General features: G+C 41.5%; 1 protein-coding gene across 1 annotated transcript; it reads left to right on the forward strand.

Moving 5' to 3' along the window:
- Window positions 1-354: 354 nt before the first annotated feature.
- On the forward strand, window positions 355-13,645 carry LOC126367152 (proteoglycan 4-like). Its single transcript, XM_050010558.1, has 3 exons — window positions 355-412; window positions 9,816-10,040; window positions 11,230-13,645. The coding sequence occupies exons 1-3, from the start codon at window positions 370-372 to the stop codon at window positions 13,104-13,106; spliced, it is 2,145 nt and encodes a 714-aa protein (XP_049866515.1). The 5' UTR covers window positions 355-369; the 3' UTR covers window positions 13,107-13,645.
- The last annotated feature ends 3,793 nt before the right edge of the window (window positions 13,646-17,438 follow it).

Consider the following 17,438-nt stretch of genomic DNA (forward strand, 5'->3'; position numbering starts at 1 on the left):
AAAATGAATCTTTGACCATTTCATTTATCCTAATTAATCCAAATGACGATTCATTCCTATACCTCTTTAAATATAACTTGTTTTGAATGACAGCTGCCAGAATAGTCTATTTTCCTAATATTATGTCTCTTTCGCACTAGACTGTATACCAGTACTATATTTCTGTCCTGCTGCCATTCTAATCACGCTATAGTTAACGAAGAATTTAAACATTCCAATTATAAACGTTGAAAAAACCTTTAGCATCGCTGTGGAATGCGCGGGCGCAAAGGGCGGGGCGGGCGGCGAGCTTTCAGCCCCTCCACCGGCGCAGGTCGGGCGGGCGGCGCGCGCGCACCGCAGTCGAACCGCGGCCCGCCTCGCGACAACATGCACCCTTTGTGGATCGTACTCGCTTTGCTCCCCATACTCGGTAAGTCGTGTGACAGTGAAGTGTATCAAAATATTATGTGCCACGGAACCGGTAAGGCAGATAAGATGTTTCGTCGTGTTCATCCTGTGAGATGAATTTGGAAATTGTGTTTTTATTTTTTTTGTTTTTAATTATGGTGGTGTTTCTGGGATGAAAAGCGCTGGGAAAAATATTTTATAGTTAACATTATAGTGCTAAGAATTATCCAAAATTTCAATAAAAAAACAGTGACATAGGTAAATCATACAAACAATACCCAGAGGGAAGTACTGCGAAGAATAATTACATAAATAGATAATTGTGTTAATATGCCACGGTAACATACAACTTGCGTGTGCGTTGCGCGCACCTGTGAAAGTATTCATACAATCAGAACAGGACGTCCGGGCCGTGAGAATTTAGCGTATTTTACTAGGAAATTAAGACCAATTATTACAATTAGCACTTTTTTCTGTTCCTGTACTTTTCTGCCCGTACAATAAGCATTTAGGTACTTACTTAATTAAACATTTTTATTAAAAACGTCTTACTGATCTACCACAATAATCAAATATTGTACATATATAATAATTTAAAACTCGTTCTGAACTATAATTAAGTGGCATTAATTATGATTTAAAATATCATCTCATTTTTATTTTATTACAACATTTTCCATTTTATTTGATACGTATATTTAATTATTCTAAAATTAGACTAAGACGATGCCTAAAATGTCTCACAAAAGCGCTAAGTAGATAATTGCATGCCTTTATTCGGGTAATCGCTAGAAGCGTGGGTTAACCGCTCAATTCGTCTTACTGAGCTCATTAGCGCCATATTAGGCATCCACGGCATGTCATGGTTGGGAACTGAGAAATGTAGCATTTCAAGCGGTTTGTGTGTTAATAGCATACATTGTGAGACAACGTTAACATTAGGAAAATCTCGTCTTAGTTATGGTTGAAGACTTTCAAAATGTTTGTAAGTACGGTTATAACAACTTCACCTCTTCACATCTATGTGTAATAGTGTAACTGCTGCTACAACTGTACAATGAAATACCATGCTATTCATTGAGGGATTATTTTTCCATTTTGTCGAGGTTTGGATTGAACAGCATAAAATGGGGCACAAAAATATAATAGCAGAAACAGCTTCAACAAAACAATCAGTCAGCAAAAATATTGGTGTTAATGTACGAGCATGACTAGCCTATAAGGAAGGCTGGCGCGTTCTCATCAACGGCACCTATTCGGGATACTCGTGCGCATCTCCGCGCGGTATTGCACTAGTGTTGCGCAACGCCATGCACTTTCCATTCGCCCGCCGCCGCCGCTCCACGCAACCGATCGGCTAGTGCATCGCCACGATAATCGATTCCCCGGATTTGCAAGCGAGTTTCCCACGCTCCGCTCTCCCGATCTGGGCCAGCGTGACGGTCGACGGAGAACGGATGCCCTGCGCATCTCAAGGTCCCCACTCATTACAATTACATAAAACACACGCATATCAAACAATACTTGTAGCGTGCGCCCGACAAACCGTGAAAAGCAAAACCTGCCAACCGTTAACGCCTTTTATTTGCTTACAAACAAAAAGTGCATGACATGCGAATTGACGCTCGATCGCCTCTGAAGTTTGTCTGACTCATCATAACATTGTTACGTAAATGCATTAGCATGTATCGACCGCAAGCGTACTATATTGCATACGAACAAATAAACAAAGCGGTTTCCGGTGTCGCAAAGAAGATAACATTTTTTGCGACATCGGCATAACAAATTATCTACACGTCTGCATTACGAGACCAGAAAATTTGATATACTTACGCCACTGACTGGTTTCATGGTACATCAAACAAAAAGAGCGATCTCCGAAGAGAGATTTATGAGTATTCATAAGTTTGAAACATTTGCATAAGTCGATAAACGAAGGAGCAATTAAGTTAGTGAGAAATATTGAGCAACACAAAAACACGCCCATAATATTTATGGACATGTCAGATTGCGTGGTATTGGTAAAGGAAGGATGAAACTGAACTTCACTTTAACACCAGCAAAAGGTATTCAATGAAAGTGTAAATATTGTCTGAAAAACGACTTTACTCACACAATTAAGATAAAAGAATGTTAAGTCAAAAATATAGTCCAATGTCGCACTAAAAAGCGTTCACACGTAAACCGCCACATTACGCGGATTATACGGTCAATTAACAATCTGATGCCAATTCGACACAAGTACACAAAGTCGGGCAGCCATTAGTATGAGTATCAAAGTGACCTTTCGGAGAGGATGCTATGGCACCTTGCGGCAGTCGCTTGCGCAACCGATGCTATCTCACCCCACTTCTGCTAGTCCACACATTCGCATGGGAACATATTCACCTGATTAACCTGCACTGGCCTATGGCAGATGTAAAGATATGTACTATGATTATGTCCTAATGCGGAAGCGAAATATGTAGAGAATAAACTGATAAATTACAACCTTTTTAAAACAAGATAAATTTAACTTTTACTTGATAAATATTCGAGCGAAATAAAGGGCATCTAAAGAAGATACTTATAGTTACTTTCTTTAATTAGTAAAGAAACTATAAAACATCGTATACCATTAAAGTTTACTGTAATACGTTGTATGGAAATAACAACTTCCTGCAAGCACTTAGGAGAAGAAAAGGTCATACTAATTAGCGTAAGACATTCATTCTCCGAACGTTCTGGAGTTCGTTGGTCGTGGGTTTTCATTTACTATAGTAGGTAAATGTAAAATGTCGCTCAAAGTGGTATTGTGAGAGGTGTAGTGCGCCTCCCAGCGGTCGTGTCAGCATCGTACTCCCGCGTGATGCAACGCGTCGCGTCTCATTACATTTTTGCGATTGCCCGCCAACGTTTGTTTGGCCCGTACACACGGTGTATTTGAGATAATTTCCTTTTTTTCTGGCCAGCACACATTGTCTGAGATACAATGCGTTCCATGTCAATGATCTACCGTTGCAACCAAACTGAATTGATCGTAATGTGCGAAACTGAACAATGGAAATATTACTGGCCGATAAAAAGTGAAGCCTAATTCTATTCTGGCGCGGGTCCCACATATTTAACTATTTAAATGGGTAAAAACGTATTTATTGATAGCTGAGATAAAACTTGAGGAATATACGCAGCATTCTGGTACACCTTTTCGCTTCGTGGCTGGTTGCATACTATTTTCATTGTCACGTTTCTACAACTTCCGTATCACCCACCGCTCACATTAGCATCATCCCTAGTTTTCATGTCACTTATCTGATGGTGAGATATCCAAATCGTGCGCATGAGCAATCTAAAGTAGATCTGTACAAGACAAGTGCAATTTGTGTGGAGAGTCATTAGTGCACACCGCAGACTGCGCTGAGAGGCTGTGAAACCGCCGGGAAAGCACCGCGACCGCGAACCTAATGCCATGATAGCGGTAATTACGAAACCCCAGCTCGAATTTGTATGGGAATTGTATAAATTTGTAAGTAGGTCAAGACAGGACGATAATTATTATAATTATTATTGGGCTCATGGGCGCTTAAAAAATCATGGTTATTATCTATTATTAAATTTCTGTTTTTTGTAAACATTACTAAGTTTTTTTTTATAACTAATTACAAATATACATGTATAATGTTCAGATTTAACCCCACTGATTTAATCCCACACGCATGAATGACTTATAATCATACTATATCTTGAACGAAAAAGAATAGAAAAGGTAGCCAAGAGTGAATGATATTAGAGTCTGCAAATAATACATATTACTTACTTATTCCATATTCGGGAAGAAAAAGCCTTCGTCTAAGAATAACTTTTAGCAGCCACTTTGATAATGGTATAAAAAATATACAGGTTGTTAGTGACATCGTAACGAAAACTTGAGTGAATATATCAGTGGAATTATCGCAAAATTCACGATTTTATTTTATTTTTTAAATTATTTTCAATTCTGTACTTTGGCGATGGTAAATTCCGCTTGATATTAACTCAGAATAATCAGCTGAATGACCCCTGACAGTATTTGTTACAATGTCACTTACACCCCATACAAATACATATAGGTAGCCATACAAGTACGTATGGGTGTTAGTGACATCGTAACGAATACCGAAGGGGATGATTCAGACCATGATTCTGAGTCGATATCAAGTGGAATTTCCTGTCGGAAAAGTCATGGAAGTTTTAGTATTTTTTTTAAATTGTTTTCTGTTCTATACTTTTACGGCGGAAAATTTCATTTGATATACACACAGAATCACTAACACTGTATATCATGATCTAAAAACAGTGATTACGCCAATAATACCGGTTATTCGTATATTTAAGTATACCTAACTAATAAAAAATAAGTACTTATTGCAACTTAGACAAATATCTTGATCTACTTTTACAACTAGATTTCAATTTCAAATTCTTACATAGGTATTATAGCTAAATAAAAATACCAGCATTTCGTAACTACGTCATTATATCTAAACGGCTTGCCAGACCCAGGATAATTACGTGTATTATGTTGTTTTATTGATCAATTACGTACGTAAAACAAGTCACATAATCCTTTTAAGGTTAGTTATTTTGTTAGAAAATGAGTATTGCCTTTTAGTACCTACTTGTAGTTTAAATGCAATTACTGTGTAATAAATCCTGTATATGTATGCACATAACGAAGTATTATGGCATAAATTCAAGTATGAAAGCAAAGGCATTTATTATTAAATATTATGGTTCAAGTTGACCTAAAACTCAACTGTCAGATAGACAACACACGTCCGCAATCTATTAGGGTTGGCATAGTCACAGGCCTTAGCCAAGTAGCAAATGAGTACGAAAACCGACATTGATAGTTATAAAAATATATGGGATAGTAATTAAAACACATAATAACGGGTTCTTACCGCGTTTAAATGGGGATATGAGACTCCCGATATTTCGACACTGTTGCAAGTGCCATGATCACGGGATTATGTGTTTTAATTATGATAATAACCGCGTAAACTTAAAACAATGTATGGGATAGTATCACCTTATGTCAATCCCATACATATTTATCTCTGTCACTGTCGATTTATTATTTTTTGGCGTCTGGACAATTGGTGAATAAGTCACGTCAAACAAAAACAAGTTGACTAACCCCCCAAAAGCTATAGCTGATATATCTCTAATAAAGGTTAAATAAAGTAATCAAAAAAGGTTATTATAAGGTTAGAAATTATTTAGAAGATATGAATGCATGGGATTAACTGTCCGGGAACTGATATTAGGCAGCCAAATTACTAAATTGTATAACAATATTTTATAGTTTTTTTAAAGAAGGTCTAGGACCCCGTGCCGAAGTTTTTCTTGCAGCTTCTTTTCCCCGGCTATACATGTTGTGAGAAACTACAGTACTTTTCAGCGGATGATTCATTCGTTATGTAAAAATGACGATTCAATGTGTTACCTACTGAATAAAGATAGTTTTGAATATAAAACGCATGATGACGTTGTTACTAGCCCATCGCCAATATAGACACTATGATAGTTCATCATATTCGACATAAATGATGTTAAACAGCTGAACGCATTCTATGTGTCATCGACATTCCCACAGTTCGTCAGAGAAGTAGTAAGTAACCGGTACATCCAAAATAACATCATAAACGATGATCCTATCGCTTTGACCTCGACGTATCTTAATATATCAAGTTATTTCAAAATGAGCTACTAAGTCAAATATAGCATGCTCGATCTTGACAAGGCATTCCAAAACAAAAATGGCTATATACTCAACAGTCGCTGGGTCTTGTTGTACGATGAGGCACTGTGATATACATCCATACATAAAAAGCTTATGTCCCTCAAGTGGACGTAGTCCTCCACTTAACAGTGGGTACTTTAGCAGACTCCTCTATTGCGCGCTTCTTCTTATCGTGTGGGTTGTGAGGTGGAATACCAACCTCATCAATCCTGGTGTCAGGTTTATTACTGAGCCGCCAAAGGCCCCTGACATGGCTCCGAAGCACGGATCATTACTTCCGGACAATCAGGTGACTGATCACCTGTAATGTCCTAACCAAACTAGGGTTCACAAAGTGATTTTTGTGATATGTCCCCACCGGGATTCGAATCCGGGGCCTCCGGATCGTGAGCCCAACGCTCAACCATTGGACCACGGAGGACCTATAACGAGTAATTTACGTTTCTTAGTTTAAATAACGAATAATTGCGAGTTAATTTACGTTTCTTAGTTTAGATGATCGAAAATTGAAAACGGGAGCTCTCGGTTGGTAGGCAAATTGTCTAGACATTACACACGAAGACAAAATTACTGGCACGGGTGACTTGTGTCAGCGCGGTTTTAGTGGGTAAAAGGTAAACGCATTATCATCTATCTATGCGACTTTTTATTAAGTACTTTATTAAAGTATTAAGAAAAATAGCATATAATGCATTGAAAACACACCATAAAAACCATCTTGTGTTTGTCTTGATTCTCTAACAGCAACTCGTCGACGGACGTCAACGAACTCATGTTATGTCTTCAAAGTTCACGCCACAGCGAGCGTTAGTGTCGACTCCATAATGCACACATACCGTTATTGACAATAGCAAAAGGTGCAAATCAGATTTGCTAAAAATTTTAGATACGTAAGTTAGCGACGTTAGCGACGATGTATGCCGGATGACAGTAAGCAGACGGTGACAGTAATCCGCTGCGAACAGAAATGACCGCCTCTCTGCGGTTGCCAGTGTTTTTGTCATCCGTATGCGTTATTACATAAACCATTCACTCCATTGTCGCCGACGAAGTCCGCCCCGCAGCAATCATCCGCCTTTTGCTCATAGTTAAATCGCTCTGGCAACAAATACAATTTATACGAGAATATACCCACACTTCTATTGATAAAGGGATTGAAAAAATAACCACATCATTGAATTAAATGACTCCCTGCAATTTGATCGTAATCGAGATCGAATCGATAGATCGTAATTGACCAGTTAAAATTCTTGTTCAGTGTAACATAAAGTCATGACTAAATCCCAATTAGGGTAGTCAGAGGTACCAACATCCATCACAAGGTGAACTAAGTACCCACACCTCACCGACCTTTCTGTTAGACTCAACGTGAAAGGTGGTGAACCGTATTATAACAACTGTGTTAGTGAAAGCTGCACAGTAACAGCCTCTGTGGTCTAGTGGTTAGGCTCACGATCTGGAGATCCGGGTTCGATTCCCGATGGGGACATTGTCGAAATCACTTTGTGAGACTGTCCTTTGTTTGGTAAGGACTTTTCAGGCTTGAATCACCTGATTGTCCGAAAAAGTAAGATGATTCCGTGCTTCGGAGGGTACGTTAAGCCGTTGGTCCCGGCTATTAGCCGTAAAAACACCTCCACCAACCCGCATTGGAGCAGCGTGGTGGAATATGCTCCATACCCCCTCCGGTTGATTGAGGGGAGGCCTGTGCCCAGCAGTGGGACGTATATAGGCAATATAGGCTGTTTATGTATGTATGTATTATCATATTTATCTATCATCTTTTGTTATACTAAAAGAAAATTTCTGAAGGCACAAGACTAAAAGTGGCTGCAAGTTTGTCTTCTGATTATTTGTAGCACTACTGAAACGATTCTGTAGTTTTTACTACAAAATCGACATAATCTATAAAGGGTTTTTAACCATCACTAATTAGAACGCGAATAGGAATTATAAGATATAGTTATATAAACGTATATACTAAAAGTAAATACCTTTGTTTTGTTGTTGTTCGTTATACAACCATTGAAACGTATACCGTGCAATACTTAAATGTAAGTATAGACATTACCAAATAAAAAAACAATTCTCTAGCGATCTGTTAGCCCACTTAGTAAGCGATGAGAGCGGTCACGACCCTACATTCTCGTTACACATATCATTTAGCACGTAATAATGTTATAATCCGAAGCAATGTCTGATCTATGTTATAATCATTGCCAATTGAAGGGTGTTGAAACAAAATCATTGTTATTGCACGCTACAAATTCATGCACCGAAATAGAGCCTTGTTCCAATAAATTATAAAGACGGCAATCGCTTCACCGGGCATCAAATTAATGAGATGATATTATTCATAGTTCAATATCTACAGAAAGTGTTTCAAAATGTTTTACCACTCACATTATTATAAACTATAGCTTATTAGGTAAGGTTGGTTTAATCAAATACTATTTATTATATGTCTTTGTAGGTAATCGAACGATGCTATCGTTTTGAAAAGGAATTTTCTTTTTACATAAAAATTTCAGAAATAACAGATTGTTTTCCTGTTTTGTACTTTATATTTGATAGTCTCACATTGATTTCTCTTTCTTTGAAGAGCCCTCAACTACTCTGTCTATCTACGCAAATTTGCAAAAAAATATATCAACTACTAGTTCAGAAGTACTCACATGTGGCAATAGTATAAATAATATAAATCACTTTGTGATCCCTAGTTTGGGTAGGACATTACAGGCTGATCACCTGATTATCTGAAAGTAAGATGATCTGTGCTTCGGAAGGCACGTTAAGCCGTTGGTCCCGGTTACTACTTACAGATGTAAGTATGTAGTCGTTACATGAATCATATCAGGGGCCTTTGGCGGCTCAATAGTAACCCTGACACCAGGGTTGATGAGTTGGTAATCCACCTCACAACCCACACGATAGAAGAATATAAATAAGTAAATAAATAAATAGTAATTAAATAGGAAGTATCTTAATTGTTTAATTAAAATAATGGCAATTACAAGTAGTTTGCCTATTCTGAGATAGTGACAGTAGTTAAGTAACGCTTGTCTCATTCCCATGGAAGAATTTCCGTAAATATAACTGTTTGAAGCCAAATATTAATTGCTATGGGGCATTGTTCGTTACGCTATCTTATCCAAAGGCAATGTGAAAATATGAGTTAATGGAATGAATGGTCTAATGTAATAGATGTGCCCTTTAATTGTCTCTTTATGTAATAGATATTGTTAAAACAAAATGGCCGCCATACATACTCGTAGTGTGTTTACTAAACCGTTAGAGGTAGGTGCGTCATTTTCTAACAAATACAGTTTACAGGACACGTGAAGGTGCTTTAGCAGCGAGCACACCGCGCGCCATCTTGTTGTTTATACAAAAATATAATTTATTATTATTTATTATTATATGTTAGTTTTCGGCCAGTTTATGGATCATTTTATTCAGTACTATGACCAGTAATGGATCTATCAATAACAATCATCATATTAAACACTTTAAAATTGCTATAAGTCTCATTACCTACTATTACAATTATAAGTAGATTTTTCTCAGATGACATAAACAACTTGATCGGATTTATTAGGTAATCAATATATTGTATTATTAATATTGTATTATTCATGATTTAAACATATTTCATATACAGGGGGAGCAGAACGCTTCAACTGCCGCGGCCGCATCCTGGGCGCGTACTACGCAGACGCGAAGTCGGGATGCAAAGCGTTCCACGTGTGCGTACGAGTCGCCGGCGGGGGTATAAGGGACTTCAGGTTCTTCTGTCCGCCTGGTACCCTGTTCCACCAAGAAGCTCAGACCTGCACTGACTGGGGCGATGATGACCCGCTGGCCTGCCCCGCAGACCTCTACGACGGTCAGTTCGATCTCTACAAGATCGGATCCGGTGAGCTGCTTTGCTACTAACAATTTCATGCAATGGTACAAAAAGTTTTATATCTCTAGAGCTGCAATATTTTATGAATACTAAGAATATATATTGCCGCGTCTTTAACATCACTATAACGAATTTTAACAAATACAAGGAGTAGGCAGAGCTGTATAATAATATATTTTATACCCACTCTGCGCGATCTATTTTAACGCATGTTAATTTACTGTATATAGTATAATAATACAAATGTCAGCAATTGTTAGACTCTTTTATAATGTTTTCGCGACTGTACAACTTTAAAAATGACCAGTTCCGAAGATGACGAATAAGAAGCATATCCATTATACGATATACCTACCTACTCGAGTAGTAATTTAAAACAATTTACTTACGTAAATTTTATAAACATAACTAACTTGAAACTTAGGGTTTAGCGTTTATAAATGCAAATACAAAGATTTGTACCATTGCGTGTAGCTAACTTAAGCGTGATTAAAATAATAAGTTTTAAATTTGTAACGGAAAAGAGGTATTTAATTGGCTTGCCGCAAGAATTGGAAACGAGCGTAAAATAACTCAAAACATAACAGAATGCCTCTACGTGGAAAGCTTCTTAATAAATCGTGATGCAAGTAAACATAATACTAAAAAAAACAATTAAATAGAAGGTATGAAGATGCCCAGCAAGTTCATAGTTCATGCATATGCAATAAACGTATCTGTGTAAGTTAGAAGTTACAACATGACATTTGAAAGGTTACCCAGTTTGGTAACTGATTGCAGAATGTGCTTATGCGGCTTCAGCCAACGCTAGCATCGCGCTTATGTTATTACGAACGACAGAAACGTATAATGGAATTATTTAACTTACCTGAGGGCCTGAGGTGTATAGTCATTAAGTGAAACAAATGTCGTAAAGTAATATTGGTCCCTCACGATTTTCCCCATTTACTTGTCAGCATAAAAATTACATAACATATAATCAATAATGTTCCTACTACTAAGCTCAGATCTCCCTCTCAATCAAATGAAGAGGGTACCTGTGGAGCATACTTCACCACGCTATGCTCCAGTGATTTGAAGTTTCATCAGCTAACACTTTTTATCAAAGCTCGCAATTCTAAGTCAGCTATAGGGACATCTTACTAAATAAATGTATGCTTTTCCTCAGGTTATGACACCAAGAAGTTGTCGTCTCAAGGAACCCGTGACGAGGAAACGGAATTCGGCCTCCAACGGGCGGAGACAGGTGACAGGCGCAATCAGAATAATGCAAATAATGTGAACAATGCACCGGCGTCGGACCTGCGCGCTGCTCACTCCTCGGACTTCTTTAGTGGACAGAGGGACCGCGGCCGGGATGACCCCGCTCCCGCCCCGCAACGCCCCGCCCCTCAGTCCCCGCCCCGCCAGTCCTTCCGACGAGCAACTACCCCCCGTCCTTCCCCTACCACCACTCAGTTCACTACCGCTCAGCCCCTACCCGCCAACCCACCTCACTACGATGCCGGTTCCAAGCGTAAACTTGTAAGAAAACGCCCCATCTATGTCTCCACTCAAGCCCCGTCCACTTTCGCGCAGAGCACAGCACAGTCTTTCCCTACAAAGTCACAGAACTACCCCAAACAAGCATTCTCCCAGCCGCCTCAGCAATCGTTCCCTCAGCAACCTCAGCAACCATTCTCCCAGCCTCAACCACCTTTCATATCTAAACCACAAAACACTTTCCAACCACCGCAACAAAACTTCAACCAGAGAGCTCCAGTTCAAGTTAAACAAACGACCACTACTCTTTCACCCCCGTCAGACATCCCACCTGAATACAAAGACGAATACGTTGAAGTCGTCCGTGTTGCACCCAAACAGCCCAAAAATAGGTTCTTCCCCACCGCCGCCTCTACCCGCGCGCCCGCTCCTTTCTCTCCATCGTCTCCAGCCCAAAACTACAACAACAACAATAGTAACAACAAAAAAGATAGCTTAGTAGAACTTTACAACTACGACTCTCAATCCACGCCCGGCCTCTCGCAAAACGACAACCGACCCTTCAAGGTACGAAACAGCTTCACAGTCCAAGACACTCCAAGGGAAGACTTCGCTCGTACGAACATTAACTCAAACAATGCGAGGAATACCCCCACCACCACTGTAGAGTACAACACCGCTAATTCACGAGGCTTCGCCACGAGCACGCCAGCGTATAGAAACTTCAACAGTGTGTCATACGAACCGGAAAAGAACTTCGTTTCTCACTCTGGAGCTAAACAGAATTATTACAATGGCCCTTCATCAACGCCCACTACCACAGCTTACACGACCCCAGCAAACCTGAACACTATTGCGTACAATACAAACATCGCTCTCAATACGATTCAGCCCGCCAACTACGAGTACGGCAACGGTGAAGAAGATGACGGGCAGTACCGTCCCCCGCAGGGCGAAGATGACGGCCAGTACCGACCGGAGCTGTACGAGCGGGAACTGCTGTCCGGAGCTCACTCACTAAACATCGCGGCCAGTGGCAACAGGCTGCCTGAGGATCAAAAGGCTCACGGGAAATCTCAGGTGCAACAGAATAAGAAAGTATCCCAAACGTCTGCCCCGAGACCGTTCAGACCCGCCCCCACGCCATCGGAAGCACCTACGACGACACGTGCCCCTGAACCGACATACACCACTACGTATAGAGCGCCAACGGTTAACACGCAACGCACATTCGACTACTTCCAGACGTACACGACTACCTCCAGGCCCAATGAGCCATCGGCGCCAGCGCAATTCAACCCCGCGCCTGTGTCCAACGCCGGTGCGCGGCCGAGCACAACGCAAGTCCCGCCGGCCCCGCGAGCCCCGGAGCCGCGGCCGACGCCCCGCGCGCCTGCGCCACCGACTTTGGCGCCTCCTCGACCCAGCCCCCGGCCCCAGCACTCTAACCCGCCGCGCAAGCAAGAGGACTCCAGCTACGACTACGCGTACTATGACTCCGACACAGGGTTCTCGGAATACGACCAAATAGAAGAGTTTGGCAGAACTAAATCAAGAGCGTAAGCGCTCGTATAACATATAATTCACTGCCATTAAATTAGTCGCCTCTTTAGATAATTATTGAACAGCTGTAGGTACAAAAGTGTGAATGTATTATTTACTCCTCATTAGAAGTTTCGAGTCTGTTGCCAACAACATTATTACGAATACTTTTATCCCATGTATTAGCTAGAATTTGAGGTAATAGTACAACTTTTGTATATACGTATTTTCGCCAGACTTCACTATTCTGAATTAGACTGATTCCAATGCCAGTTTCTGTATCTGAAGAGGTTTACCGTAGTTACCCTAAATTATTTGTGATATTAATACGAATGTTCATATTGGGTTAAGTCGTTAGCTAGAAGAGTAGATTCTATAAAATACCAGCTGTAATTCGAATTTATTCGTGTGAAATCTTCGCCAGTGGTTTGCCGTCATCGATATTTATTATGCAGATTGCGGATGACAATAGATTTATTTCCTATATATGTACAATAGAAAGTAAGTTATACTATAGATTGTAAAATATTTCATTGTAAATAAAGTTTTCGTAAAGACAATGGCTTGTGCAATTCGGTTATTTCCCAAAGCGCGTGAGAACCGGTGAACAATTTAGATAGACGTAGATAGGTTTGTAGGAACCGACGAGCAGACAAAAGAAAACTCTTAGCACCTTCAGCCGCCAAGGTGTTTTATAAGAATCTAATCATGACCAGAAACACCATTATTGTAAAAAGCTTAATAAGTGAGAAAACAGGACAAAAGAGCATTAAGGAAACTTAAGTTTCCGTACACCATTCCCATGGAGATAAACCGGGGAAAAAAGAACCTTCATTGTTAATGCATTAAATACTGAATAAAATGATGAAACTATACGTAATAGCAAAGTAGGTAGATTGTCTATAACATATTTAGACCAACTCTCAACTAGAGATCCTATAGGTACACAGTTAGTGAACATGAGGGGGATTGGGGTGCACGAAAGGAGCCTCCCCGAGCGACGTACTGATTTCCTTGCTACGTCCGGCGCACCCTGGGCAACTCGCGAATATTTCCCGCGCGGATTGGCTAATCCTTTCACCACGATGGCAATTCAGAGTCACCCTGTCAGTCCACTCTCGAAGCCGGCTTTGCGCGTCATCTCGATTAACATCGAAGGTTTCTCGCGGGACAAGTCGGAGATACTCTCCGAACTGTGTCGTAGCACACAATGCGACATTTTATGTGTGCAAGAGACCCACCGAGATGCCAATCAATCCCGGCCCTACATCCCAGGACTGACGCTTATCGCCGAGATCTGTCACCCAAAACACGGTAACGCAGTGTTTGTTGCTCCCGGCATAAGCGCCACTTCCGTTGAGTACTCATCGGATAATGGAGTCGAAATTATAACAGTTGACATTGGCTACTGTACTGTGACTTCAGTATACAAGCCCCCGAATACACCGTTCCAATTTGTTCCACCTACCAATTTCAATAACGACAAAACTAAAATTGTTATGGGCGATTTCAACAGCCATAGTACCAACTGGGGCTACAATGCTACAAATGCAGATGGTGAAGCAGTCGAGGAATGGGCAGAGACTCAAGACCTGACATTGATCCACAGTATCAAAGAACCGGCTTCTTTCAACAGCGGCCGATGGAAACGAGGATACAATCCAGATCTGATCTTTGTCAGTGCAAATGTCGCCTCTCAATGCACCAAAACAGTGAGCACACCCATCCCTCGTACCCAGCACAGGCCTATTATGTGTGGCATTCAGCCGGTAGTTCGACCCATAGCAACGCCTTACCGGCGTCGTTTCAACTACAGAAAGGCTAACTGGGAGCAGTATCGTAATTCCATTGATGATGCACTCCTAAAGATACCACCTGCCCCGCAGAATTATGACCAGTTTATGGATGAAGTCAAGATCAGGTCCCGGAAGTACATCCCAAGAGCTTGCCGAGTACTTTACATCCCTGGGCTCTCTCGCGAATCTGCCGCGCTCTTGAGGGAGTATGAAACCCACTACAATTGTGATCCTTTTTCAGAGGATACCATAGAAACAGGTGAAAGGCTGCTAACGGAGGTAAGTGAAGGCCGACGTAGTAGATGGATTGATACTGTCACAAACATCAATATGACACACAACAGCAAGAAAGCTTGGACCACCATTAGGAAGCTCACTAATGAAGCACCGCCACCTATGTCACCCAGCCAAGTCACAGCCGATCAGATTGCTCATCAACTCCTTCTAAATGGCAAACACCCTCGTCGGCTTAGCAGAGTTCCGAAGGCAAGCCAACCCACAACCCCGAATGATTCCATAAGCAGGCCTTTCCTTTTAGGAGAAATTACAAAAGTCATCAGGGAACTGAAGTGTGGCAAAGCCTCTGGGGTTGACAACATATCTGTCGAACAGATAAAGAACTTAGGCCCTGTTGCTGTGTCGTGGCTGCTTCAGATGTTTAATGAGTGCCTGATCACTGCTAAGATTCCTAGTATCTGGAGGAAATCCAGGATAATAGCAATCCCAAAGCCAGGCAAACCTGCAGACGACCCAAAAAGCTACCGACCCATCTCACTTCTTTGCCACACCTACAAGCTGTTCGAGAGACTTCTTCTGACTCGTCTCTCCGGTTTCGTAGACCCTAAATTGATTCCGGAGCAAGCGGGTTTCAGGCCCGGTAAGTCTTGTTGTAATCAGACTTTGAAACTTACTCAACATATTGAGGATGGTTTCGAGGCTGGAAAGGTAACAGGCGCTGTCTTTGTCGATCTCTCAGCAGCTTATGACACTGTTAATCTTAAGCGCCTGCTTTGGAAGGTAGGAAATATGACCGGGGACCGCGATTTTGTGAGGATCCTTAGCGAGCTCCTCCATAATCGGAGGTATCAGGTCAGCTTACGCTCACATAAAAGTCGCTGGCGCTCTCAGAAGAACGGTCTACCTCAAGGCAGTGTACTCGCCCCGCTGCTGTTCAATATTTATACGAACGACCAGCCTTCAACTGCAAACACATCCCGCTTTCTCTATGCTGACGACTTGGCCCTGACTTCCCAATCACAATCCTTTGAGGAGGTTGAAGCAAACTTGACCACTGCGCTTGGTGTGCTAAGTGGTTACTATGAACAGAACGCTTTGAAGCCAAATCCCTCTAAAACTCAGTCGTGCGCCTTCCATCTCCGCAACAGACAAGCGGGCCGTCAGCTCAACATTTGTTGGCTTGGGACTCCAGTTGCCCACACCAATTTCCCGAAATATCTTGGCGTAACGCTCGATAGATCTCTAACGTTCAAGAAGAATTGTGAAAGCGTTAGGCATAAAGTCACGGCCCGCAACAACCTTCTCCATAAGCTAACATCAACGGAGTGGGGAGCTTCGCCTCAAGTTCTGCGAACAACTGGTCTGGCTTTATGTTTTTCAGCCGGCGAATATGCGTCTCCTGTGTGGAGCCGCTCCGCCCACACAAAGCTAGTGGATGCAGCCTTAAACGAAACATGCCGGATTATCACTGGTTGTCTCAAACCGACCCCGGTACAGATGCTGTATCCACTGGCTGGAATTGCGCCACCAGATGTTCGCAGAACGGTTGCAAGCTCAGTTGAAAGGGCTAAGCTTGAACTGGACTCTCGTCACCCTATGCATAAGTACCCCACAGTGCATCAAAGGCTCAAGAGCCGTAATAGCTTTTTGAAGGCTGTCGAACCGGCTGAGTGTGAGGCTTCCCAAGCCAGATGCAGTCTTTGGCGCAGGACGGCGACGCTACCTACTCCATTTGTCCCCCTCTCGGAGAACCTTCCACCGGGTTATGAGCTGACCAGGCCGACCTGGAAATCTTTAAATAGACTCCGCACACAGGTTGGCCGAAGTAAAGATAACCTGTCCAGGTGGGGTTTTCTCATCGGGTCGGATCTGAGCTGCGTGTGTGGTGTTACGCCACAGACTATGGCTCATCTGATAACTTGCCCCGCGTGCCCTGATACCTGCACGCGAGAGGGGCTGATGAGTGCCACCGAGGATGCTGTTCGAGTGGCGGAATACTGGGCTGAAGAAATCTAATGCCATCGAAACGACAAGAAGAAGAAGAAGTGAACATGACTTGAAATGTTATAGTATTATATTAGGTTTTTTAAAGGAACCTTGTTTTTCCATCGTCGTATTGGGTGCGCCTGTAATGGTGATGTGTTGGTACTGTAGATACTTATGAGTAAATAAATAAAAATACGCGGCACCAGCTAATTATAAAAATATTATAGTAAGTAATGTCTCTATGATAATTAAGGCGTAAGTACACAATACTTTTTCTAAATATGTTTTATCATAAAACAATAATTCCCCAGCCACCGCTAGAAAAGTGCACATT

This window comes from Pectinophora gossypiella, chromosome 5 (assembly GCF_024362695.1).
Source record: "Pectinophora gossypiella chromosome 5, ilPecGoss1.1, whole genome shotgun sequence".
Taxonomy (NCBI): Eukaryota; Metazoa; Arthropoda; class Insecta; order Lepidoptera; family Gelechiidae; genus Pectinophora; species Pectinophora gossypiella.

Bases quoted from the DNA above. Each gene is read 5' to 3' on its own strand.
- LOC126367152 (XM_050010558.1), top strand. From the start codon at position 370: ATGCACCCTTTGTGGATCGTACTCGCTTTGCTCCCCATACTCG. The intron at 413-9,815 runs GTAAGTCGTGTG...TTTCATATACAG, and splicing joins CGCTTTGCTCCCCATACTCG to GGGGAGCAGAACGCTTCAAC. The intron at 10,041-11,229 runs GTCAGTTCGATC...GCTTTTCCTCAG, and splicing joins CCCCGCAGACCTCTACGACG to GTTATGACACCAAGAAGTTG.